This window comes from Dama dama, chromosome 1, assembly GCF_033118175.1.
Source record: "Dama dama isolate Ldn47 chromosome 1, ASM3311817v1, whole genome shotgun sequence".
NCBI classification, from domain to species: domain Eukaryota; kingdom Metazoa; phylum Chordata; class Mammalia; order Artiodactyla; family Cervidae; genus Dama; species Dama dama.
In genome coordinates, this window is record NC_083681.1 from 55,217,094 (window position 1) to 55,244,522 (window position 27,429).

At 52.9% G+C, this 27,429-nt stretch overlaps 1 protein-coding gene across 1 annotated transcript in view; it reads right to left on the reverse strand.

Moving 5' to 3' along the window:
- Nucleotides 1-49: 49 nt before the first annotated feature.
- The window catches only part of LOC133060893 (guanylate cyclase D-like), a 69,122-nt gene continuing 41,742 nt past the window's right edge, over nucleotides 50-27,429 (reverse strand). Inside the window, 9 exon segments of the mRNA XM_061148835.1 lie at nucleotides 50-315; nucleotides 15,615-15,673; nucleotides 16,785-16,851; nucleotides 17,409-17,488; nucleotides 22,289-22,320; nucleotides 22,323-22,385; nucleotides 24,004-24,098; nucleotides 25,162-25,259; nucleotides 26,225-26,403. Coding sequence (XP_061004818.1) covers nucleotides 50-315; nucleotides 15,615-15,673; nucleotides 16,785-16,851; nucleotides 17,409-17,488; nucleotides 22,289-22,320; nucleotides 22,323-22,385; nucleotides 24,004-24,098; nucleotides 25,162-25,259; nucleotides 26,225-26,403 — 939 coding nt within the window.

Consider the following 27,429-nt stretch of genomic DNA (forward strand, 5'->3'; position numbering starts at 1 on the left):
CGGCCGCGGGGTCCTAGCGCCCGGCCGGCGCGCCCCCGCGTGACTCGGTTTATCCGGAACCCGCGAGGGGAGGAAGCATTTTCTCGCGGCCAAAACCGCGAGGCTGGGGAGGGGCGGGTCGAAGAGGGCAGGATGAAAGGACGGGGAGGGAGAGGGGTCCATAAGGAAGCGCTGTGCCACCGAGGCCGTGCCGGGCCGCCGCACGTGCAGTTCGTGGCCCCGCGGGGTCCGGAGGGGCGGGTGGCTCTAGCAGCCGCAGGTCCGCAGAGGAAATCCGGCCTGGCCCCGATTTCCCCCGCTGTTGGCGCCGCCGCACTTAGGGGAGGCAAACAGGAGAGGTGACGGCGGGGCTGAACACGGAAGGAAATGACCCTTCACTGGCCCTGGGGTGGCTGGAAAGGGGGTTCCCCCACACCGCAGCCATCCCCTCTGGTGGGTCCGCAGTCCCCTCTCTGGATTATGGTGTGGTGCTCAGAGCCTCCTCCAGCGGACCCTCAAGCAGCTGTGAAAAGGTACCATCTTAAGTCTCCAGAATTCGGGTGGAGAAACAAGTTAGGGATGGGGTCGTCGAGTATAAATAAAAATCACCTGTCTGGGACTAGTAAGGCCCCCATTTGGGGAAACTGAGTCTCAGAGAGGTTAAGTGGCACGTCCAAAGTCACACTGACTATAAGAGACAGGGATTTCAGCCCAGTCTTCACAAAGCTAGCTGTGCTGTGCTTAGCCACTCATCCATTGCCTATCTTTGCAACCCCAGGGACTGTAGCCCACCAGGCTTCTCTGTCCACAGGATCCTCCAGGCAAGAATACTGGAGTGGGTTGCCATGCTGTCCTCCAGGGGAACTTCCCAACCCAGGGCTAAGCCCTGGCCAAACTGGATCCCTGTTTCCAGCACCATCTTACTCAGGTTGTCTTCAAGTGCTATTCAAAAAGTAGCACTGTGGTATCATTGTCTTTTACACATCTTCCCCAAAGCCACCTCCTCTTCTGGATGGCTCGACCCTGCCAAATCACAGCTGCCCTGCCCTACTGAGTGTGGACCTGAGGGAGGGGAGCCAAGCGGAAGAGGGTCACAGCTATCCTCCAGACCCCGGTTCTGAGGGTAGTAGAGAATTCCTCTTTCACAATGTTTCCCTTCCGTGATGGTCACCAGCCCTGAGAGTAGCACCGGGTGTCCCATTTTACAGATGGGGAAGGGACCACCCAAAGCCTTGTGGTAAATCAGGGTGAAGCTGGACTTAACAAGCTGAGTTCCTTGAATTCACAATGGCAGCTGCCTTTCCTTCCTCCCATCTGACTTACTGTGGGTACAGGCCTGGGCAGATGGGGACAGCTCAGAGATGACAATCTGTGAGCAGTAGGGGAACAGGGTGGGGATGGGGCAGGACCTAACACAGACTCAGAGGAGGAGATCGGCAAACCTTGCTAAGAGGGGACCTGAGCTGCTAGGAGAGCGTGGTACGAAAGGTCACAGGACCTGGGAAGGGTGTCCACACCTTCTCCTTCCGTGCTACCAGGAGCCTCATATCTATGCTGATGGAGAGCCCTGCTGGTCATCACTAATATTCCCCCCACCTACCCCCAGCACTAGTCCTCATCTCATCCAATGGAACCTCAGTTTCCCCATGAGTAGAGTGAGAAAGATAGTAGCTTCTTCTCAGGTTGGTGCCTAGACTAAGAATAACGGACCCAGTCTGGGGCCTGCACCCAGTGGTTGTTAGGCAACTTCTGGCTGTCTTTATTTTGCTGATTAATGATGCTTCTGCCACTCCCTGTGGGCTTCCTTTTCCAGATCCTTGTCCAAGGGGCCAAATGCCCAGGAAGTGCCTCACAGCAGCCCTGCAGCATGGGCAGAACATGGCAGAGCTGGAATCAGAGAGTTCTCAGGCTCTCCCACCCAACCTGCTCCCCCCACGTCCAGCGCCACCTCACTCTTCTCTGAGCTGCTGCCAAGCAGAAACCGCTGGGCTGGCACAGAGCTTTGGCTGGGGCTGGGGTAGGGCGGGGCTGGGGCTATGGTGGGCTGGGGGAGAGCCACTCTCCTCCTCCCACACACCTCCAAAGACTGTAGTTGTGGTTAGTCAGTTCACAGGGGTCCACCTCACTCAGTGCCTACATGGGGCTCCCCAGGAGTTGAAGACAGATGGGCAACCAAGCGAGCCTACCCGCTGCAGATGCCTCTGGGGACCAGGGCCTGAAAGTGGGAACCCCATGTGCTCAGCGCCCCTTCCTTCATCTCGTCACATCTTTAGCGGTCACATTGCTGTGTGACTTTTGGCACATTGCTTGATCTTTCTGACCTCAGTTTGCTGATGTGCAACATGAGAATAATAGTAACACCTGATGTCCTGGCTTATTGTGAAGCCCAAATCGCAGAAACGTGTGTAAACATCTGATGGGGGCCTGGCCTGTGATCCTAGCCCAGGAAATATAACCTCCCTTCTGTGGCAGGTCCCAGAGTCAAAATGTCCAGGACCTACCCTTGTAGAGCCCCCAGATCAGATGGGAGGCAAATGAGAATGTAGGATGATGGAGTCCAGAAGACGCACAGGCCAAGCCCGGGAGTCGAAACTGGATCTGAAGGGGAAGGATAGGGCGGGACTGAGCGGGGTCAGATTTTCATGGCAGCTGTGTGGAGGGTGGCTTTCTTTTAAAGGCCACCAAAGCCAACATTCCATCCAATGTTGCTTGGTACCTACTTGCACCCCCTCCAGCAATTCTCCTAGACAGCCCTTCCAAGGGAGGCTCAACTTCAGTGTGTTGGTATTTTTGTGGAAATGCTTCTGTTCCCTCAAGCATCTGTCAGTGAAGATAGGAGACACATCTTTTCTTGTGTCTCTAGGACTACCATTCTGAGATGAGAAAACCCTCCCAGGCACCAAGGCAGGCCCAAAGTTCCCTGGGAGGGTTTCTGAGACCAAGCTGATACCTGAGGATCCCAAGTAGGAGTGAATGGCCCAGGCAGGCAATGATGTGCACAACCTGTGTGACGTTGGACAAGTCGCTAAACCTCTCTGAGCCTTTCTGGCCTCATCTAACCATAGAAATGGGATGGGAAGGACTGTGGCACCCTGGACCCCCAACTTAGTTTCTGCTGCCCTTTTTACTGAACACCTGCTGCAGGCCAGTCCTTCATCTCCTGTGGCAAATGGGGGTAAAGATAACCACAGACAGCCTCAGGTATCTTTAGTCTCAACTACTGACTTGGAAACTGAGGCTTAGAGAGGTTAAATAACTGGCCCAAGTCACACAGCTTGGTAACGAGGAATTGAACCTGAATCTCCAGACTCCCAGACCAGATTTCAGTGCAAGAGTGTGGCTCTCTTCACTCTCGGCCCTGCCCAGCACCTCTGTGGGCCCTGGGGAGTCAGGGAGTTCCCTCATCAGGCCCTTTTGGGGCCTTGCCTTCTGTGGGGAAAACCCTGGGTTCCCCAGTTCTTCTTTGCCCAGCACCCCCTTGCTCCCTAGGGCAGCTAGGCTTAGAGCATACCAGCTATGGGCCACCCCATAGGGACACCCCATAGGCCACCCCCCAGAGGGACAGTAGGATAGGAGAGAAAAATACTGGTGGGTGTCAGCTGTAGGGAGTTTGTGAGCCAAAAGACAACATAGGGTGCTTCGGAAACAAATCCTGATAAAGAGACAGCTGGAGTGTCCCGTCCTCCGAGAACTAGCCGACGTGTTTAACGGGAATAACGAGGGCTTGCAGGACCGGGCGTGGTGCCAGGTACTTTACTTGTGTCGTCTCCTCCTCACAGCCACCTGACGAAAGGAAGACAATGGTTGCTCCCTTTTTACAGAAGAGAGACCGAGGCTCAGAGAGATCCTGTGACTTGCCCATGGTCACACAACTAGTAGGGCGGGGCATGGCAGCCCTTCCCATTGAGTCCTCAGACTCCAGGGCCCCCCTTGCGTGGCCAGCTTGTCTGCTTGGAGCCATCCATGCAGGGGAAACAGGTGCTGGGAGCACCCTGTATACCCCACGGCCACCACACAGGAGGCTCCTGGCTCTGAGTCCGGTCAGTGAGAACCAGGGCTGAGGATCTGGAGGCTCCCAGAGACCCCGAGGAAGAGGGGGGGATGTTAGGTGAGAAAATTTGAGAGTGAGTGAAGCCGGCAGGGCAGGATCAGAAGCGTCTCCACAGCTTGACTGTGCTGCTCTGTGGACCATGAAACCACAGCTTTCTGCAGGCCTCGGGCTGCTGGGAACCTGAGGGTTTGTCCCTTTGAGCCTCACAGCTTTTTCGTCTGTTTTAACCATTTGAAGGTTAAACCGCACAAATGCTTTTCTTAAGGATCCAGAGTTACGAGGACAGGCCTTGGTTAGGGTCCATGAGGTCATAAAGTGTCATGTCCAGGTTAACACATCAGCAACAGAACCAAGCCTGGGTGAGACAGCTGCAAACACATGAGCACCCCGAAGGCAGCGTTAATTAGTGGCAAGGCTGCAATGGGGCAGCCCCCTCCCCCAACAAGGGAACTGGGCAGTCATTCTCTCTTGGCAGTCTCGATTTCTCATCTGTCAAATGGGGACAGTCATTCTGCTCACTTCAAGGGGATGTTGAGAGGATGACTTGTAGAAAGCCATGGAGTGGGGGCCGGGTCAACGTGACTGACATGATCTTCCTCACATAAAAGTCTGTGGAAGATTGAAAGGACTGTAGACAGATGGAGTACCCAGTGGTGGGAGACAATGACGGGGATGGCCTGTGTTGGAGGGACCACAGCACTGTGGGCTCAGGACCCAGGTGTGTCCCAGACCGTCAGGGGAAGGACTGTGGCCCGGATAGGACAAGCCATAGTTGGGGGACCCTGCCTCTTGGGGTTCTCTGAAGGTCCCTTTCCAGATTTGCAGCTCTTTCAGACTTTGGGTTCCCCACTGTGCTGAACCCCTGAAGCCCCAGGGCCTGGCAGAACTCAGAAACTGGCTCACCTGGACCCTGAGGATTCCCACAGATAATGGTCACCTCCCGAAGTTTCAGAGAATCATGCCTGCCTCCTGTACTATCACTCCTGGAAGGAGAGCAGATTCTAGGCCCAGAGAGTGTGAGGATGTGGCCTGAGGTCACACGTGAGCTGAGGGGGTGATTCCCCTCCCCCACTCCACTTTCCTTCACTTGCCTCATGTGAGGTATTTCTGGTTCGGCAATCTCTTCAGAGGCCTTGCCCAGTTCCTCCTAGAGTATCAGAATCTCTGAGGGCTTGTGAGGACAGATTGCCCCCGAGAGTTTGCTTCAGTAGGTATGGGCTGGGGCCTGGAGCCTACATCTTGAGCCTCCTCCCAGGGGTGCCGATGCTGCCAATGTGCAGGCGCCCTTTGAAAAGCCCTAGTGGGCATGGGGCAGGCAGGCTGTCCCCTCACTGTGGTGCTACCTTCGCCTCTCTGTGAAATGAAGATAACACCAGCCCCTCCCCACTGAGTTGCAGAAATGAAGGGTTGAAATATAAAGGTTATGGTTAACAGGATTTTGAAGCTTTCTCACCAGGAGTGAAATTCTAAGATGGGTGTGAAGCCTCTGTACTTTTGAGAAGGGGATGGACTGGCCCAGGCAGCTTTCTCAGGCAACTTTCATATTGTAACCCATTTAATCCTACAACACTCAGTGAGATAGATATGGTTATTATTATTATTACCTCCATTTTACAGATGACATATGAGAAAACCCAGAGAGGTTAGGTAATTAACTCTATTTTGCACAGCCAGTTTTGGATGAGTCCACTCATTGGGGCTCTAGGGTCCACCTACTTAATACTCTTTTGTAATTGTCACCTGGTGGAGCATTTAGTAGCCAAAAGAGCATGTCATCTAGAATTCTTAAAATTTATCATGACATACCCCATGTGTGTCGAGTTGTATATTCCCTCCTCTTGGGTGGGGCAAGGAGGGACGTGAAGAGCGCAAAACTGAGGAAGAGAAGCAGCCCAGGTTCCAGAGAGGGCCTCATCTGTGTTCCCGTCCTCACTGTTCTGCGCACTGCTGTGGGACTTTGGGCTGGTGGCCTCACCACTCTGAACGCATTCCATGTCTCAAGTGGAGCAAACACGGATGGACAATGGGGGCTGTTGGGAAAGTGAGCCCCTCGGTGTCAAGTGCCCGCCCGCCCACAGCACTCGCCCATCTGTGGAACTACTGGTGATTCTTAACCAGGCATTGTTTTCCATTGAGGGCAGCAGCTCTATTTTCTTCATGCTAGTTTAGTTCAGGGCGGGAGTCAAGTGGTTCAGGAAGCTTCTCCAATCTGTGCTTGAGGGATGTGAGGAGAAGACCTGCCTAAAATGTAGCTGTGGCTGCCCCTCTGGGGCAGTGAGAGGAGGCAGCAGTCGCATCCTGCCAGGGCACAGGTGGGGCCCCCGGGGGCTGGGCAAGGGGGCGGAGGCCTGGCCACATCCTGGGCTTTCACCGGGAATGTCTTCCTTCTCCTCAGTATAGCTCTCGGCGATCCCTTCTTGTCCTGTTCACATTGCTTTCCTCCTCAAGACCATAGGGGGAATTCTTTCCTAGAATTCACCAAGTACTGGTTTTTAGTGGGAATCTTAGGCTTGAGGGGGCAGTAACTAGCTCAGGTCACCCAGCCAGGAGATGGTGAACTGAGTGCTGGAACTCTGCCCCTTCTGCTGTGTGGGGCTGTCACATCTCCCCCCATGACATCCCTCCTCACACACGCTCCCTCCATAGACACAGACACCTGCAAAAGCACACTCTCCCCTCAACACACACACACACACACACATACACACACACACAACCCTCATAAATACCCTCAACGACAACATGGACGCCCAGGGCCACACCTCCTGAAAATAGGAAGCATGCATCCACCTCACACAAAAATGTCACATGGACACATGTGACACATATGGACACATTCGAACGTATATGTCCACAAATATTTCAGACATTTCAGAGACACCCTCAAAAGTCACACAGCCACCACACATAGACACAACCCCCCACAAATTCAACACTCAGATGTCTACCATGCATGCCGCATCACAAGCCTGCACACCAAACATCCACGATGTGTACACAGTGCGTATATCTCCCATGCAAACACCAGTCACAAACTCTCCACACACATCACCCACAAACATACTTCATATCCCAAGTATACAGTGAAGACTTCGAATACCCAGATTCCCAAACTCCCTGTGCACACACACAGGACACAGTGCACAGATAAACACACCATATGTGTGTGTGGAGGTGCCCATACACAGACCCAAGCGCCTGTGTGTGCACACACTCATGGGGCAAGACTGTGATCTCAAATTGCTCACGACATTGATTTTCTCAGAAGCAGACCACACGCAAGTCGAGTGGCTCCCAAGAGCGCTGATTCCTGGGGGTGTGAAAGGGAAGAAGGGGGAAAGGCACAGTGAGACTGCCGTGGCACCCCAGGGATCCTGTGATTCATCCCTGTGGGCTGCTGTGGCCTCAGGACTTTAGGAACTTGGAGGCTGGGCTGGGGCTCCAGCGTGCAGAAGGCTGGATCCTGCCTCCTGAGGAGGGGATGCCCGGCCCTGTTTCCAAATCCAGCCCCTCTCTCTAGGTCTGGAAACTTGGGAATGGGTGTTCAGCCTTACAGACTCCTGCTCTCTGGCCTTCCTCTGGGCTGTGTGGCTTCTTCCCGTTCGCCATCTCTATCCAGGGGGCAGGAGACTTGGGTTTGAGACCTGAACTAGACCCTAAAAATCAACCTCACTTCTCCTGCATCAGGGCCCACGTGGCCTCCTGGGGGATGGGCTGTGCTCTCTGCTGACAGAGGCTGACTCTTGGGAAATCTGAACAGCCCCTCTCCCTGCAGTTTCTCCCATCAGCATGGACACGCCCTTATTTCACAACTCCCTGTTTCAATCCAAAAGAGGGGCAATGCCAAAGAATGTTCAGACTACCATATATAATTGTGCTTATTTCATATGCTAGCAAGGTAATGCTCAAAATCCTTCAAGCTAGCCTTCAGCAGTACATGAATAGAGAACTTCCAGATGTATAAGCTGGATTTAGAAAAGGCAGAGGAACCAGAGGTCAAATTGCCAACAACTGTTGGATCATAGAAAAAGCAAGGGAATTCTGGAAAAACATCTACTTCTGCTTCAAAGGCTAAAGACTTTGACTGTGTGGATCACAAGACACTGTGGAAAATTCTTAAAGAAATGGTAATACCAGACCACCTTATCTCTCTCCTGAGAAACCTGTATGCAGGTCAAGAAGCAATAGTTAGAACCAGACATGGGACAACAGACTGGTTCAAAATTGGGAAAAGAATACATCAAGGCTGTATGTTGTCACCTTGCTTATTTAACTGATATGTAAAGTACATCATGCAAGATGCCAGGCTGGATGAATCACAAGCTGGAATCAAGATTGCCAGAAGAAATATCAACAACCAGTGAAATACAAACGATAGCACTCTAGTGGCAGAAAGAAAAGAGGAACTAAAGAGTCTCTTGATGAGGGTGAAAGAGGAGTGAGAAAAAAGCTGGTTTAAAACTCAGCAGTCAAAAAACTAAGATCATGGCGTCCAGTCCCATCACTTCAGGGCAAATAGAAGTGGAAACAGTGACAGATTTTATTTTCTTGGGCTCCAAAATCACTGCAAACAGTGACTGTAGCTATGAAGTTAAAAGATGCTTGCTCCTTGGAAGAAAAGTTATGACAAACCTAGACAGCATATTAAAAAGCAGAGACATCACTTTGCCGACAAAGGTCCATATAGTCAAAGTTTTGTTTTTTCCAGTCGTCATGTATGCGTGTGAGAGTTGGACCATAAAGAAGGTTGATGCTTTTGAACTGTGGTGTTGGCGAAGACTCTTCAGAGTCCCTTGGACAGCAAGGAGATCAAACCAGTCAATACTAAAGGAAATCAGCCCTGAATATTCATTGGAAGGACTGGTGATGAAGTTGAATCTCCAATACTTTGGTCACTTGATGCAAAGAACGGACTCTTTAGAAAAGACTCTGATGCTGCGAAGATTGAAGACAGGAGGTGAAGGGGACGACAGAGGATGAGATGGTTGGATGGCATCATCGACTCAGTGGACACGAGTTTGAGCAAACTCCAGTAGATAGTGAAGGACAGGGAAGCCTGGCATGCTGCAGTTCATGGGATGGCAGAGTCGGACTCAACTTAGCAACTAAACAACAACAACTACAGGCCTCCCAGATCCCCGCCAGCCCCTGCCCACCCTTCCTCTAGTCTCCTCCTGGCTGAACCTATCAAGGCTGTTATCTACTCTTGTGACCTCCATTTCCCCCACTCACCTCACTGCTTTCTCCACTGTCTCCAGCCCTATCATTCCACCCAGCTTACCCCCAGCCTTCACATCTGAAACTCATATGGACAGGCACTCTTCCATCCCTAGCTCCTTTGGTCACTTGACTGCATTCTTCTCTGCTGCCTGCTGGAGTGGCTCCTTGTAACACCCTCTCCTGGTCCTCTTCCTGCCTCCCCACCTCCCCATCACCGCCTCCTGTATCTTTTTGTGGCAACTCATCCCCACCCCCTCCTCCCCCTGGTCTTTAAAGGGGTCTCCCTCCTCCTTGGCCTCGCTCATTTCTCTTCTCACCCTTCTTTCAGGAGAGCTTCCTGCCCCAGGGTCTCCTTTTCCTGTTCATCCAGCCAGCCGTTCACCCGCCACATGGGGGCCAGATGGAGTCTCTCTAAAACACAGGTTTGACCAGGTCACTCTGCTGCTTGAAACTCTTTGATGGCCCTGGGGGTCCAAGCATATGTCACATTTCCCGTTTTCCTGTCTCTTTCACTACTCATGAGGCCAGAGTCCCTATCAAGCAGCCACATACATCCTCCGTTGTCCTCTCTCTCCTTTCCGGTTTCCCCAACTGTGTGCAGTCATCCGTCAAACTCCCTATCCTCGCCTCTGTCTTCTCCCTTCTCTCTCCCACTTCCATCTCTCCCCTCTGTCTCTGTCTCTATTGAAGAGCTGGCAGAGGGGAGGACTGTAAGAACTAGCTAAGGGGCTCCCATACAAAAAGAAGGGGCTTCCCAGGGGCACAGTGGTAAAGAATCTGCCTGTCAGTAAAGGAGACATGGATTCGATCCCTGGGTTGGGAAGATCCCCTGGAGTAGGAAATGGCAACCCACTCCAGTATTCTTACCTGGAAATTCCATAGACAGAGGAGGAGACTGGCGGGCTACAGTCCATGGGGTCACAAAGAGTCAGACATGAATGAGCATGCACACGTGCATACAGAAAGAAAAGGGGGGGGGGGTGGAAAAAAGCTAAGCCTTCTGGCTGAAAGGGTGCTTCATGTCCGTGAAATATAAGTCCAGGGGCCAAGAGAGGAGATATTGTGGCTACAGACGTGAGAAACCCATGCTCTCTTGGGTTGCTTACAAGGGGAGCCCTGAAGACAACCTGTCCAGTGCCCAAACTGGTTCTTTAAAAGGCTTCTGGACAGTCAGAGTTAATTCACTCTCCCTCTGCCCCACTCACACTGCAGATTCCAACCTTGACCTCTGTCCACAAAACACTCAGCTCCTCCATCCACCATCCAGACCCCTGGCTGTTGGTCTTGGCTTCACCCGGGTCCCCAACCTCAATGCCTGCCCCTCTGGACCTCACCCCAGGACTCACACCACTTCCTTTGGTTGGTCTCACCCTGCGGCTGGTGACTGAGGCTGTCACTGTGTGTGCGTAACTTTTTCCCATGTAGTGTGTGGCTGCGGCTGACAAGGAAATCAGGATGGCGTGTGTTCCGGGGGCTTTGGAGTTAAGGTCCAGTCCCACCACTGACTTGCTGGGTGACCTTGGGCTGATTTCAGTAGCTTCATTGAAAATATGAGGGGAATGTGTCTACCTTGCATGACTGCCTCAAGTCCTTCTTTACAGTGAAGTATGGCATATTAAAAAGCAGAGACATTACTTTGCCAACAAAGGTCCATCTAGTCAAAGCTATGGTTTTTCCGGTAGTCATGTCTGGATGTGAGAGTTGGACTATAAAGAAAGCTAAGCGCTGAAGAACTGATGCTTATTGAACTGTGGTGTTAGAGAAGACACTTGAGAGTCCCTTGGACAGTAAGGAGATCCAACCAGTCCATTCTAAAGGAAATCAATCCTGAATATTCATTGGAAGGACTGATGCTGAAGCTGAAACTCCAATACTTTGGCCACCTGATGCAAAGAACTGACTCGTTGGAAAAGATCCTGATGCTGGGAATGATTGAAGATTGGAGGAGGAGGGGACGACAGAGGATGAGATGGTTGGATGGCATCACTGACTCAATGGACATGAGTTTGAGTAAGCTCTGGGAGTTGGTGATGGACATGGCGTGCTACAGTCCATGGGGGTCACAAAGAGTCAGACACTGAGTGACTTAACTGAACTGAGCTGAAAGACCCTCCTATGGGCTGCCTGCAGGGGAGCCTTGAAGACCTGCCCAGTGTTTAGAAGGCCTGAATCAGCCCTTCAAAAAGGCTCCAGGCTCTGGTCCTTTGATCAATCTTGCAGTTGCTCTTTGGGTAATTACCAATGGAGCAGGAAGCTGAGACTAGGTGCTGGTTGACTGGGAGCAACAGAGGGTAACAGGGAGGGACAGTGGGAAGAGCGGGCAGCTGCCAAGGAGGGGCCTGGGAGAGAGAACTGAGGTTCAGAGGAGTTCATGAAGCTTGGCTGCATGAAGGGTGAGGACATACTCTCTTCTCTGGCTCCCAGGAAATCTCCAGCAAACTCCACATGTCTCATTGCTGCACTGGGAGGTTGGGCCTGATTTTAGGGCTGTATCAAGTACTGAGTGTGGGCTCAAGGTGGACAAGCAGAAGAATAGAGCCTGTGCCCATGACTTAGCTCCCCCCAGGCCAGGCACCTAAAGACAACTCTGGAAATGGGCCAAATGGTTGTTGTGATGTTCCTCAGACTGGAAGGGTTTTGCCCCTGGACACAGTGGTGACAGGGCAAGGTTACAGAGTTTCCAAACTATTGATCCCCGGTCTTAGGGGCATTATTATAATGACTAATAGGAATGCATTTACAGTAAAGATCCTTTAGGTTGAAACTGGGGGTTTGAGCAGTTTAAGGCGACAAGACAGGACTGGGCATGGGGGTGGGAAAGTCTGGGCACTGGGGGAGATGGTGGGAGGGTCCCCTGGCAGGAGTGCGAGGAAGGGCCCTGGTCATCAGCGGTGGAGGGCATGCTAAGTAGGAAAGCGACATGGTGAGGGCTGCCCAGGGGGTCAGCTGGGGTCGGCACGGGCTAGTGGGAATGGAGGCCAGAGGGTGACGGGGAGGCTGCAGCAGTTGCCAAGAACCCAGATGATGGAGCCTAGACTAAGGCAGACTTCATCATGGTAGGTGGGACAGACTTGAGGATTGATTATGAGGGGTGAGGCAAAGGGTCATGGGAAGGACAGGAAAGCGAGGGTGGTCACCTATGGTCCTGGGCAGGGAACAGAGAAGGGTATAGTCAGAGTGATCTGCAGCTCACTGGGGAGATGCCTGACAGGTGGCCAGGCACTAAGCTGAAGCCCAGAAGGAAGGCCTAAGTCAGCAGTGGAAGAGAACTGCCAGAATTGCCACTCACTCTCATCTGAGGGCGTGGTAGGCTGCATGAGGCCACGTCCAGCAGAGCCCTGGATGAGGTTAGCATCAGCTTTGTGTTATTTAACAAGAAATGCAAATGGCTAGAGACTAGACAAACCTCTGACACATGCCGACTTGGGCTGGGCCTTTCTGATGGTGACAGATGCTGAGATCAGTTGTCCTGTCCATCTGTCATCAGGGAGATCCTCTAGCACGGCTTCTCCGTGTGGTGGGGTCCTGCCCATCACTCCCTCCTGGGCTGGAGGGCTGAACCTAGGGACCCTGGGCTTGGGGAAGGGCTAGGGATCTTGGGGTTGCAGCAGGGGCTCTGGTTCTTTTGGGAACAGCTTGCCTGCCCCCTAGTGGACTTCTGAAGAGTCTCAAGGACTCAGGGAAACCGGGAAAGGAGTCTACCATCCATGTCTTGACCGGGAGACTGGAGCCCCAAGTAGGAGTGGCTTCTACAAGCAAGTCTGGAGACAGAGCCGGGACAAGAGGCAGCATGGCCGGCCCGCCAGAAAGCACCTGGGCTTTGTCGTCCCACAGCCCCAGATGAACTCAACAGCCACTGTGGTGAAGGCACCCATTTCCTAGGGCTGCAAGGACAGCTCCTTGAGACAGTGCACACACAACATGCCAAGTACACGTGAGGCCCTTCCCTCCGCTCATGTCACTTCATCCCCCACCCCCTTGTAAGAGTGTAGACTCATCTCTAGTCTTTGAATGAATATGAATTTCCAGGCAGGTGTATTTCCTTAAAGCAATGCTCACCTGCCATCACTGTGGCCTTCTTTACCTCCCCTGCCCTATTATATTTCTTCTTCCGCTAAAGTCACAGAAAGGGGGCTTCAACCCAGCCCTGCCCTCAGGAAGCCCCCAGTGTGCAAGGACAGGGCTGGTGACTTGGGGGATGCTAAGAGGGCAGAGGAGGTGCCCTTCCTACAGTACACAGGGGTGGAAGGGAGGGTTTCAGGGAAGGCTTCCTGGAGGAAGTGGCAGAGGAGCAGAGGCATGGAGGGTACAGAGGAGCTGGCCACAAGGGGTGAGAAGCAGAGGGGCTGGGGAAGAGCACCCAGGCCAGAACAGAGGCTGGAGGTAGGGAAGAGAGACAGGGCAGCCAGGGAAGCCACGGGCTGACACACTGCCCATACCTACATAGTGGGGAGGATCCTGCCTAAGCATTAGACTCAGCAAGCCCAGATGCAGACAGAGCAGAGGAGGAACTAGGCAGGAGACTCAGGAGCTGGTATTGCAGGAACAGAGATTGTTCATTGAAACCTCTGGGCTAACTAGTTCATCAGTTTATTCATTCATCGATTCAGCCTCCCAATGCACACCTCTGCCTGGGCATTAGAGGAAAGCAATGAACTAGATAAGGTTCCTACTGATGTGAAGGTCAGGCAAGGCAACTAATAATTACATACAGAGGGAAGTTAGGAAAAGGTTCTAGTTCTTTTTTTTTTTTTGCCAGGCCTATGGAATCTTAGTTCCCCCACCAAGGATTGAACCTGGGCTCTCAACAGTAAGAGCATGGATTCTAACCACTGGATAGCCAGGGGATTTCCAGGAGGTAGCTTTTTAGGTGGACACTGAAGGATGTGTTCACCAAATGTTGAAAAAGAGATAAGGTCATTTAGGTAGAGGAAACAACAAGAGGTGGCATCATGAAGGGTTTGGGGAAGAGTAAGAGGCCTGATGTGGCCAGAGTGTCAGAGTACAGGGAGCTGGTGCGGTAAAGACAGCATGAGGAGAGCCTTGAATGCCAGGCTAAAGCATTTGTTGTTTCCAAGGAGACCATCCCAAATTGTGCCTGCCTGAAGGACCACGAACTGAACCACTCCAGACCAGGCCCCGCAAGGACATTCCAGAGCCCCATGGCCCCGTCTGTCATATTAAGAACCCCAGTCCCCAGAGAGGCCAGGGGTGTCCCACTGCTGGGAACTGACCCCAAGGGACAGGAGGATGGCCCCAGGCTGGTGGGGGAGAGGAGGGGACTTCAGGGGGACCAGCTGGCACTGATTCATCATGAAAGTCATGACTTAGGGCCCCATCTCTGGGGTTCCATCTGAGCTTATGCACGGAAGCCCCATGCAAATGCTAGGCCAGCTCCTCAAGAGGGGAGGTCCAGCTCTGAGCACCTCCTCAGCCTCACCTCATCCACAGAGAAGACAATCGCTAGCTCCTGAGGCCACCCCTTCTGCATGTTCTCCAGGGACCGTTGCTATCTTACCTGGCTTCTGTAGCAGCTGTGCAGCCGCCTTGAATCAGGAGACAGAGGTGGCCTGAACAGGTCCTTTCACCCCTCTGAGCCTCTGTTTTTACTTCTAGAAAGTGGGTAAACACCTCCTGTCCCAAGAGTGGCTGTGGTTAAGATAATGTGTGTGGAAGCTCCAGGCATAGGGGCTGGCCCACAGCAGGCAGCTCGTGACTGTAAAGTAAATAAGCCCCAAAGCCTCTGGGACAGAGGAAACCGGCCCAGCCCAGGAGGGACCACAGCGTAGGAGCCAGGTGGGTACTGGCTGTCCCCCTGGGTGTCCACATCCTCTACTAATGGGGGAGGCTGGGGAGAGATGAGGACCCCAGAGTCACGGGGTCTATTCATAGGCAGTGTGTTGGCTTTAGCACCAGAGTTTCTCCCTGGAACCCCTAGGTTCTACCCTGGAGCATCTGAGTAGAGGCCTCTGAGAACAGAGCCACCTTAGCCCTCCTCAGCACGGGCAGCTCTGCTCTTCCCACACTACCATCCTGGAGGGCCCAAGAGCAAGGACACCCACCCATGGCCGGATCCAGACACCCCCAGACATATACCCACATATACACAAGGCAACACACACCAGCAGACCCACTTTGTAGGCATGGACACAAATATTGGAAGCTTGGCCGCCATTCCCAGACTTTGGTGCCCAGACAGACACACCTGGACACGTGATGCACACAGCAAAGGCAGCATGCATGCAGACACACCAAGGCGCACACATTATCAGTGCACATGAACACAGATGCACAGCTCACACACACACATCCGTAGACAGGCACACACATGCAGACACAGTCACGTGCATGGAAACACAGTCACCTGCCTGCTCGGGGCCCCCGAGTGCTGACATCCGCACATCGTACATGAAGCCACCAGGTCTGTTTGCACACGTGCACCCTGAGTCACGGCTGCAGCACCCTCCCGGGGACCCCAAGCTTTCACTGCTGCCTCCTTTGACCTTCAGCAGCCCCATAAGGCAGGTGGGGCACAGGCTGATCCCCAATGTGCAGTGAGGAGCTAAGGGCATAGAGGTGCCCACAGACCAGCTTCTGGGAGGAAAGTGGAATGGAATCCTGGTTTGAATTCTGGTCTTGTGTCTCCCCACTGCTAGCCCTCCACTGACCACCTGTGTGCCCATGGGTACGCACAGAGGCTCACACCGAGGGGCCTCATGGTGATTAGGCCAGAAGCTTTTTACAGATGAAGAGGCTGAGGCCTGGAGAGAAAACCCACAGGCCTTCTGTGGACTGTGGAGAGTTCAGTGGAGGAACCCAGGCCATGCTTCTGGCCAGGCCACAGGGGCACGGCACGCGGAGACACCGTCATGCACAGAGCCCTGGGCACGTCCCAGGATGGGCACGTGGACACCCTCCCTTCTCAGCCCTCCCGCAGGCTTGCTGGGGCCCAGTTGTGGCGTTTCCAGTCCTTTCCATGAATTCTCACAACAACATGGGAGGTGAGGGTGACCCATCCCGTCTGGCATTTGAGGAAATTGAGGAGTAAAAAGATTAGGCCCAAAGTCGTGCAGGTCAGGATGGCAGGGGCATCTCCCAAAGCGGAGTCTAATACTTTCCACCACACAGCAGCTCGTGGCTCCACACACATCACCCACATCCCTCTCACATCTACACACACACACACACACTCACACACACTCGGCACAGCCCCCAGCAGAACATTCTCCCCACTACTCCCAGTTCAGTTTTAGTACCAGCTCCGCCCTCCCAAGGGGTCTCTTGAAGAAGGACGAGTTTGTTCAGGGCTTAACCTGTCCCCTGGCCCCCACCCTCTCCCCTCAGTCAAGGAAATGAATTCCATGTGTGTCTGGTCCGGCTGCTCTGAAATCAGCCTCGGGGGTTTGGAAAGTAACCCTTTGATGTTGGAAGCCAGTTTAATGAGCTAGTTGTGGTTTGGTTTTTTTTTTTTTTTTTCTGTATGACAGAAGTCTCATTTTCCTAACAGCCCAGGAATTATCACTCTCCTCCTTACCCTTCCCTGAGATCTTGGGAGCCCAAGACCTGGACTCCCAACACAGTGCTCACAGAGGTTAGGCCAGCTAGGGAGGAGAGACAGGGAAGGAGGCAGCTCGCTCTGAACATTTGCTGTGGACGGAGCCCTGTGTTAGGAACGAGCCTTGTGTGGGCCTTCTCCAAACCCATTTTAGAGATGACAAAGCAGAGGCTCTGAGAAGTGATGTGACAGGAGCAGGATGACCTCCTCTCTCTGGGCCTGGGCACCGCGACTATACGACAGTGACAGCGTTCTCGATGGAAGGAATAGTGAGCTCCATGATGAGCTCTGAGAGTCAGAACCGTTTGTCAAGAACAAGGCACAGCATGAAAGGAAGGGACTATTTCTATTTTTTATTGTTTCTGTGTCAAGAGGCAAGCTTACCCATAGGATTCACAGAGGAAAGCATCAGTGGCTATCGCCCTAGGGCACATATTAATGAGAACCTGTTGGCTGCCAGAGAACTCAGCAAGGGAGTTCGTTGCAGGGAGTGGAGGAAGGAGAGGGCCTGGGGGTGTCCAAGCACAGGAGTCTCTGGGCTGGTGCTGGCCCCTGCCCATCTCCATCCTGCTCCTCAGGGCCGGGTCAAGGCCCTCCCCGCACCCCAGGGTCCCGCTGTGCTCTGGCGGGCTTTGGCAAAGGCCACCTTGATCTCTTGGTTTATGAGCTCCTGCCAGGCATCCCTAGGGGAAAGGATAGACAAGAATAATAAACCCAGCACCCAGAACAACAGTGGTGGGCATTCAGAGCCCACAGCCAATTACAAGGAGCTCCCTCACTGTCCTTGGCGTCTCCTGATCCCTGCAGCAGCCCAGCCACAGGCACACCACTGCCGTCCACACTTCAAACTGTAGGGGACGGGGCCCAGGGAGGTGAAGAGCCGCTCACTCATTTACACGTGGGTCCAGAGGCCTCCCAGGAGTTGGGCAGCTCATCCCAGCTCTGTGCCCTAATGCTTTGGGGTGAGGAACTCTGTGGCTCTGGGGTTATAACACAAGTCAGAGCGGGGACACTGGCTCCCCAGCCTGCTCACACTTTCATTTTCTCACCTGCTTCCCACAAATGCCCAGAGGAGTGTGGAATGGGGTCATTGGCTGTGCACAGAGAAGGGAGCAAGGTGGTGAGTGACAGCCAGGGCCTCACAGCAGCTTGGCAGAGCTAGTTCTGAGCACAGTTGTCAGGGGCAGAGCAGAAAACAGGTCCCGGTGTGGAGTGTCTCTGTGGCAGGTGACAAGAGGCCCTTCTGGGGCTCTGCTGCCTAGGTCATGGCTAAACCAAATCATGAGGTGGGGGGTTCCCCATCCCCTGATCTTGACCAGCTTCCCCAAACAGCCCTCAAAATAAAGATAAGTAACTTAAGCCGATACGGCAAATACAGAAAGTAAGAACAAAAGCATTGTTAGAAAACTTGATTTAAAAATCAAACTATTAAAAAAAAATCAAGTTATAGCATACAGTTCAAGCAAAGATTTGGTAACTGCCTCATAAACACAAGTCCAAGACAAGTTCTCACCCAGCTGGTCCTTCCTGCAGAGATTCTGTGTGGCTGTCTAAGCATCTCTCCGTGTGTCTATGGGTCTGTCTGTCTGTGATCTCACCCCCCAGTAAAAGGAGGGGCACGTGGTGGTGTTTCCACGAGTATACATGTCTGATGCTCGTGCAGGGTGGAGGGTGTGTGTGCACAGGTGGGTGCACTTGTGTGCTTGGACTCCCGTTCCCCCACCTGCTGTATCCGAATCCGTGGGCCTAAGTGGTGTAGGATTCTTCCCTGCCTCCGAGAGGTCTGGAAGGCTCCCAGGTCAGGTCGAGCTCACTGGGCCTAATCTCCGCTCTCTTTCCTCCCTGAGCCAAGAAGATGAAAACATTGCTGGCACTTTCTAAAGTTTCTGGCCTGGAGTGGAAAAGTCATCAGCTGAGAGAACTCGGGGTGACACATAGCTGCCAGACCTGCTGGCTCCCACTCCCAGGATGAGGCGGCAGGGTCGAGAGAGAGAGATGAGAACTCACCTCCCTGGGAGTCTGTCACCTGCAGACCTGCAGGCGGATCGGCCAGCCAGCCAGACCCTCCTGGGGGAAGTTCCATAAATGCATCAGCAAGGAAAATCAAGGAGTAACAAGTGCTTCAGGGACACAAGGCTGGGAGATGGGGATGGGACGGCAGCAGGGCCCTGATTAGAGTGTGTGATGAGAGCCTCTTCACGAAGGAGGCAGCAACAGAGCTGAAACCTGCAGTAGAGGAAGGGACCAGGCACAGGGCCCAGCAAGAGTGAAGGCCCTGAGGTGGGAAGCTCAGTCAGTGAGTCTTAAGGGGCATGAGGGAGGCCCCGAGGTGGTAACTCACAGACAAGGTGCTAGAAAACTGAGCCCACGGGGCAGGCCCAGGCCCGACAGAGCAGGGCCTCAGAGGCAGCATGAAAGAATTCAGGTAGGAAGATCCGGAGGGTGTTAAACAGGGAAACGCCACATGAATCATATGTGTGTTGTTATTCAACGATCACTCTGGCTACTGGGCAAAGATGGATAAGGGTGAAAGTTGAGAAGCCCCTGCAGCAGCCAAGAGAGAGGAGGTGATGGAGAAGCCGTCAACTTAGGGCTGCAATGGAGGCAGGGCGGCGGAACTGGCTGACGTCTCCGGGACAGGGTCTGGCTTTCTGACTATGGGTGGCAAGGCCACCCACGAGAAGAGAACTCTGGGGGAGGCCAGGCCTCCGGTGGACCTGGCAGGTCTCAGGTCCTGTGACAGCTCCAGAAGGAACTGTTGAGGGAGCAGCAAGAGCTCCACGGGCCTGGAGCTCAGAGAAGTTTGGGGGCTGAGGCCCAGAGGGAATGGGGGTGTCATCAGTGTCAGGAGAGGAAGGGCCACCTTGAGGAGGAGCTCTGTGCAGCCCTAGCGAGGAAGGGCTGGGGAGAGGAGAGGAGCGGCAGGGAGCCCGGGGAGGAGGAGATGGAGATCGGGGTGCACAGACGGGGCTGCCAAGGAGGCCTTGGAGAACCTTTCTAGGAAGAGAGAGGCAGGGGAAACGCTACTGCGCAGTCAGGTTGGGAACTAAAACTGCCCACGGAGCTGGTGACATGGGTGCAAGGTCACCAGTGACCTCACAGAGCCTTCTGGGCCGGTGGGTGGAAGTCAGGCTGCGGGGGCCGGGCTGGAGTGGGCGATGAGGAAGTGAGGTCAGCGTCAGCAGACGGGCCTTCTGAGAAAAGTGTCTGCACGTGGAGGCAGAAGCAGGGCCGGCACTGAAGATAGTAAGCTCAGAGGACGGTGGCTCTTGGAGGCTGGAGAAGCGGCTGGAGTAGAGGGCCAGGGGGCTGCAGCCCTTGCCCAGGGGAAGGCCCTGGGAGGTCAAGAGCCTACTCCAGGTCCCAGAGCCTGGCTGGGGCCTGGTCCTCACCCAGGAGGCCTCTGCCAAGTTGAAGGACCCAGGGCTCTATGGAGGCTTCTGTGAACACAAGCTGGTTTTGCACCCAGCAGTCTGGAGTGTCCTCTTTTTTTTTTTTTTTTTAAGGTGCACCTGTGTGTGTTCTGGACCCTGAGGGCTTCTCCATAGGTCAGTGTGTGTGTCCCCCTCTTCCTTCCTTGCTGGACCCCAGGAATGGAGATGAATGGGGCGCTGCCTGCCCCCGGGCACGGCTCTGCCTGGGCTCTCCGGGGTCCCAAGGCCTGGGGCACCCCGACAGCGGGGGTAGGAAATGGCTACTCTGACTGCCCTCAGCCCCTGTCCACATCAGCCCTTCCACTGGAGGATGTGCCGCCGAGGCTGCTTCAGCACTGGTCTTTTTCCAGGAAGCCCGTGTCTGCCCCACATGGGGTTTCTCATCTTTGAGAGATAGCTGGGGGTGGGGGTGGGGGGCACAGCCTGGGGTGGGGCCTGTCCTGGAAATGCTGAGAGGAGCCAATTGGAAGATCTAATGAAGGAAAGGCCCTGCTCAGGAAACTCTAATGTGGTTGTGCTGTGGGCCCCTGATGGGGCTCTGTCCATCCCCAGGCCAGCCGCCCACTGGTGGTCCCTAGGTCCTCCTCATTTCTAGGAAACTAATTCTCAACAAGAGGCAGCACCTGTGCCCTCTGGCGTCTGCAGACTGCCTGTGGCTCCAGTGGAAGGGAGTGAGGAACAGCGTGTCGCTGTAAAATGTACTTGCTACCCCCCTACCGGGCATCCCCGGTAGCTCAGCAGTAAAGAATCTGCCTGCAGTGCAGGAGACTGAAGAGATCCAGGTTCAATCCCTGGGTTGGGAAGATCCCCTGGAGGAGGGCATGGCAACCCACTCCAGTATTCTTGCCTGGAGAATCCCATGGACAGAGGAGCCTAGCGGGCTATAGTCCCTGGGGTATCGAAGAGTCAGACATGACTGAAGCGACTTATCACTCACTCACTATCATTTATAGGAAGTGGTGGGGGCTTCCCTGTTGGCTCAGATGGTAAAGAATCTGTCTACAATGCAGGAAACCCAGGTTCAATCCTTGGGTGGGAGAGATCCCCTGGAGGAGGGCATGGCAACCCACTCCAGTATTCTTGCCTGGAGAATCCCATGCACAGAGGAGCCTGGTGCAGTCCACAGGGTTGCCAAGAGTCGGACGTGATCGAAGCGACTGAGCACAGCACAGCACAGCACCCTCCTACCTCACCCGCGTTGCCCTCAGAGCGGGACGTGGGGTCACAGAGGGCAGAGGACAAAGGGAAGAGCCCAACTGCAAGGCAAGCACCAGCTCTCCGAGAATCTGCTTCTTTTGACCTCCTAAAACATGAGGACCTTTGATCTGTAAATTCCTCATCTGTAGAAATAGTCCGAATGGTGACAAACGCCCAGTGATATTTATCAACGTATCACCTCGGGCTTCCTTGGTGGCTCAGATGCTAAAGAGTTTGCCTGCAATGCAGGAGACCCAGGTTCGATCCCTGGGTTGGGAAGATCCTCTGGAGAAGGAAATGGCAACCCACTCCAGTATTCTTGCCTGGAGAATTCCATGGCAGAGGAGCCTGGCTGGCTACAGTCCATGGGGTCGCAAAGAGTGGGACACTGAGCAACTAATACTTTCACTTTCACCTCTAACCGGCTCAGAATGGGAAGAGTCTCCATGCTCAGCGACAAGAGGGAGGTTGAGTCAATCGTGGTGCCCACATGCTGCAATCCTGATGCTATAAGTAGGAGTGTGTATGTAAAGTGCTCTGAATAATACAGGAGGGCGCTCAGGATGCTGAGCAGAGAACACAGACCAGAATGAGAAGTTATGAAGACATGGAGACAGAATGATCTCATTCATGAAAAACCTCCCAGAAACAGGCTGGCAGGAACCATGCTGAAGTACTAACAGCAGCTGTCTCTCAGGAGTGGAAAGATGGAGATTATTTAGTCATGAAACAATCCTGTATTTTCCAAGTTTGCCACACTAGGCAGGTAATACCTTTATAATTAGAAAAATAACAAGTGTCAAATTTCAAACAAAAGAGGCCAAGCTTTGGGGGGAAATTCCTCTTACTCACCCTGGTTTGATGTCCAGAGGTGTCGGGGGTGGGGGGGGGGGGGTCTGGGGAAGCCCGCCTTCCCCAGCAGCCAGTAGGTCTCCTTGAAGCCCTTCCCCTGGAAGAGAGAGGAAAGGAGCTTAGCAAACCTCCTTAAGCAGAGAGCAAGGACAGAGGCGTGATCCCCACCGCTGGGAGGAGAGCAGCCTAGAGCCTAGAGGCAGATTGAGTCCAAATCCTAGTTCTGCCACCTGCTAGCCGTGTGACTTTGACCAACTTACATCGCCTCTCTGTGCCTCCATTTCCTAAATACTTCAGAGAGCTGTTGTGAGGATTAAATGAATTTATGTTTATCCATTAGAGAAGTAAATAAATAATGAATCTTGAATTCTATGACCAGCAGACATGGAATGCTAAGATCCCAGGATTCTGTGATCTGTGAGTCTCCCAAACAGCCAAAGGTTCCGCTGGTCTTCCCTGGGATGGGGATGCAGCTGCCTGGATGTTAGGAGTGGAGGGGCCGTGAAGGGTACAGGGATCATGGCTGGCTGTCCTAGAAGTTTCATGTCCCACCTGGCCCAGGGATGGGTATAGCCCCTTGGATCCCTCAGTTCAGGCCAAAGAACCTGAGGTTGGCATGCTGCCCTCCCCACTCCCACTCTGCATCCCTGCATGTCATCAGAATCCTCTGTTCCTTGGGACTTCCAGCACCCACTCCCCTGAACAAGACATGCCTGCCCTTACTCCAGCTCACTCTCTCATAACCTCAGCTTCCAGAGCAAAGTGTCTCACTTACACTGGCCCTCTCAGGCTAGGTGACCCTGGGCAAGTTACTGCTCATCTCTGAGCGTCACTCTCCTGCTCTGACATCTCACTGTGTGATGAAGTCAGTCCTGTGGGGCACCCGTTGGTGGGGCCCAGTCACAGCCCTGGGCCGTTAAATACCTTGGCTGCTTCAGTCACTCTGTAGGCCTGGCTCTACCTGAGGAGCTGGGGAAACGAAAGGGGGTAGGGTAAGAAGAAAAGTCATTCATAGGATGGTCCCATTATTGAATGTGAATATTAAAAAAAAAAAAGAATACAGAGGTGACAGACCAATCTCTGCCTTTTCAGGACTGAGGGGAAGGGACAACCCAACATCACTCTATAACAGCAGAGGGTCAGCCATGGGACTGGTGGGTGCACAGAGAAGACAGGATACTTACTGTTGGGGGCAAGGAAGAGGAGTATTCCTGGGTCAGGGCAGGCTTCAGTGAGAGCTGAGGCCTGTGCTAAGGTTCTGAAGGATGAGTAGGAGCCCAACAGTGCTGTGGAGAAGGCACAGGCTTTGGAGCCACCAGATCTAAGATCAACTCTGTGACTTTGGACAACTCTCTTTACATCTCTTATTTAATTTCCTCAACTATACAGTAGGGACGTGGATCCTCCTTTCATCATTTCTGTGGTAATAAATATGTTGATATCTGTTGGACATCAGTATGCTGCCCGGGTGGACCATCAGTAGAAGTAACTTCTCTGCCCTGGCACTTCTCCTCATGAGGAGCCAAATGAGGGTGTGGCTCCCAGGAAGAAACGTTTCCGCGGAACTAGGGGAGTAAGGAGGACACGGAAGGTGATCAGCTCCCAGGTCGGCCTTGCTTCAGCGACATCAGTCAGGTGAGAATCTCTCCCACTGCCCACAGAAACTGGACCCCTGGAGACATTTCCAATCAATCCCAGGAAAGAAAGTCTCTCACCTTTATCTCAGTCTGGCCTCTGATGTCAATTTTGTAGCCTTCGTCCAGGCTGAGCAGTGTGTGGACTGTGCTTCTGCTGACACGAATTCTGTATGCTGAGGAGAAAGGCAATAGTCAAGTTACTACCTGGTGACTGCGTACCTAGTGTTTGGTAAAATCATTGAGCGTCTGTAACAGTCCCCAGTTCCAGCCAGCAAGGCACACAGTTCTGATTCAGGCAATGCCCTTTGCCTGGCCCTCTTGTCCCCCAGTAGATTGTTGGGCACTAAAGCAGCAGTCTCAAGGAGAAGTAAATTACATGGATTGAGTGTTAAGAAGAACACTAGATGAAGTCAGAACTGCAGGGACATAATCTCTACTTGTAGGAAAGTCTTTGAAGGCTGATGAGTGCAGATAAGCAGTTATTTTACTTTTAAGGACAGGACTCCCCACTAAGGCCACCACATCTGGTTAAGCAAGATGTGTCTGGAGCGACATCAGAGAGCACACAGTCTCTGCAGCCAGAGCGGAGGCTCAGCTTTTGCACTGCTGTAATCAAGCCATCAGAGTGGCTCCTGCTGCCAGCAAGTGGATAAAATGGCATTTTAAAAAATTAAAAGGGGTCCACTTACTCTGTCTGTGTGTGTGTGTGTGTGTGTATGCTCAGTTGCTTCTGACTCTATGTGACCCTGTGGACTGTAGCCCACCTGGTTCCTCTGTCCATGGGATTTCCCAGGTAAGAATCCTGGAGTGGGTTACCATTTCCTTCTCCAGGGGATCTTCTCCTGCGGTGCAGGCAGATTGTTTACCACTGAGCTACCTGGGAAGCCCATTCATTTTAAAGATGGGGAAACCAAGACCTAGAGGAAGAGCGTTTTGGCTCAAGGACACTGTGCACCCTGGGTCCAGCTGAGGACCCAGGTTTCCTGCCCCTCAAGTCATTGTTTGTCCTGCTAATTCTCTCATGAGATCATCACAAAAGCCCTGTGCTAAGTTATATTAAAAAAAAAAAAAAAAAACGACACACATCATCTCCTTATACTGTAGTGGCTTTGCTGGTAACTAGAGTATGCTGCCACCAGCTGGTGGCTTGGTTACTAAGCACTGTTTCAAACAGCCAGGCTGTAGTAGGAGTTATTGAGTCCCTCCCTGGGCAGGATAGAAGTATGAGACACTCACGCGGTCCTGTAGACTCCATCTGGGATGCGGTGTTAACAGTGTCCCCAAAGAGGCAATACCAAGGCATTGTGAAACCCACGACCGCCGCACGCAGGGCCCTGAAACTCAAATGTGCCCAGTGAGCTCCTGGACCCAAGAGAAGTCCCTACAACAGTCTTGTCCTTCTCACCCTTCCCCCTAAACTTCTGTTCCCACCCTACATTTTGGGCTCCAGCTAGAGGGTAAGGATGAAGCTGTATGGCATCTCCAACAACACCCAGAGAGGAGATGACATCTGTTCCTGGCTCTGGCCTGGGGGTAGGAGGGCACAGAAAAATCTAGGCTCTGCTTTTAGGGAGCCCTCAGCCTGGTAGGGGGAGACGTGTAAACTATAATCAATGTCATGAAGAAGGAAGCATCAGACCTATGCCAGTCCAGAAAGGTGACTCTGACCCAGCCCTGAGGACTTCCTGGAGGAGGCAGAATATAAACTGTGTCTTGAAGGATAAGAAAATGAGTGGGCAGGGAACAGCAGATGCAAAAGCCACAGAAGCCCAGAGCCCACAGGCCCGTGGGAAACTGCAAGTGGCTGAGTATGGATGGAATACCAAGTGGGAGATGAGGCTGCAGAGATTAGCAAGTGTCTTGGAGGCCATGTTGGGCTGGGAAGTTTGGACTTTATGGGGTAGGGGCATGAAAAGGATATACTATAGTAGAGACCCTGAGGCATCTCCTAGTCCCCACCCCGCAGATATTTAGTTGTCTGCCTGACCACAGAAGGTCTCTGTCCTGCCTCTTCTATCAGCTTCTCAGCAGGGACTTAAATGCCCTTGACAGATGCTGACATTAAAAAAATATATATATATATATATATGTATGTATACGTATATATATATATATTTGCGAATTTAAGCAAAACAGATTCTTTGATTTATAATATCTTAGAAGCTTAAAATAATAGAAGAACATTGCAAAAAAATTATATTATTGAGTTTTAGAATCTCAGAATTTCAGAATCCTTTGGGTTGGGTTGCCCCAGCCAGCGCCCCAGGCAGGACTGGGAGGCTCCCACAGCCCCAGGTGCATAGCTGAGTGCAGGCCAGCCCTGATATGAATGGGCACAGTGGGCGCATGCCTCATTCGGAAGCCACCCACAGAGCTGAGGATGTCTAGGGCCATGTTGGTAATCTCGGCCACGTGCCAGCTCCCGTTGCGCCTGGGCAGTCCCGAGGCCACCATGTAGGCATCCCCAGTGGTCTCCACCTAGAAGTCACAGCCTTCATGCTCCAGTACAAGCACTCCCCTCCCTGGACTGACCCACATCCCACACAAGGCCACCTCTCAGGCACCCCTGGCCCACCCCTCGAGTCTCTGGCCCACAGTGGCATCTTTCCCAGCCTCTCTAGCAATGATTAAATCTGCATGTTTCAGATCACCTTTATCTGAATTGGAGGTGACCGTGCCTGTCTCATCTCCTTTGAGCCCAGGCCATGAGCATCTTGGCAACAGAGCTGGGAGCCCCAACTGCACAATGCTGCAGCAGCAGATCAGGGCTTCATCTGGAGAGGAGCACACACATATTGGATACATAGCCTACTTCTCCAACCTTTGATTTTCCAAGGTGTAATCCAAGAATGTAGAGTTTGAAATCCGATAGATGGATATAAACCCTGGGTCTGCCATTTACCTTGGTCTGGCCACTTCACCTGTGCAAACCCCTGTTCCTCTTATATGAAATGCATATTAAAGTTAAAGTAGTAAAGAGCCAGTTTTATTATAGATGTTCAATAAGCAGAGACTTCAGTCTTTACCATCATCACCATCACCATCACCATCATCTCCTGCACTAACAGTTTTGGAGACAATAGAATCCCAGAGTCTTAGAACCAGGAGGGACTTTAAAAGACCACCCATATGCCTTCCCAGTGGCTGTCTGGTCCTGTTCATGTCTCCTCCTTGACATGGCTGCTTCTCCCTCTAGGCAGCTCTGATTTACAAAAGTTGAGTTGAAAGCAACCTGCCTTTCACCTGCTGGCTCCAGCTCTACCTTCTGAACTCATGCCACAAACCTTTCCTATTCTCAAGCTCATTCTCTATTCTGAAGATACCATTCCAGTTCCTGGGGACACAGATATGTGTCATGGCCTTCTCCCGTGTCACAAGCCAAGCCAGCCAAGGTTAAAGATATCGACTCTACTTCTCGAGTCTTCCCATTTGCAGGTTAAAGAGCCCCACTCCTGCACTGCCCCTCCTTCAGTGGGCACCTGCCAGCATCACTGGGCCTGAAGA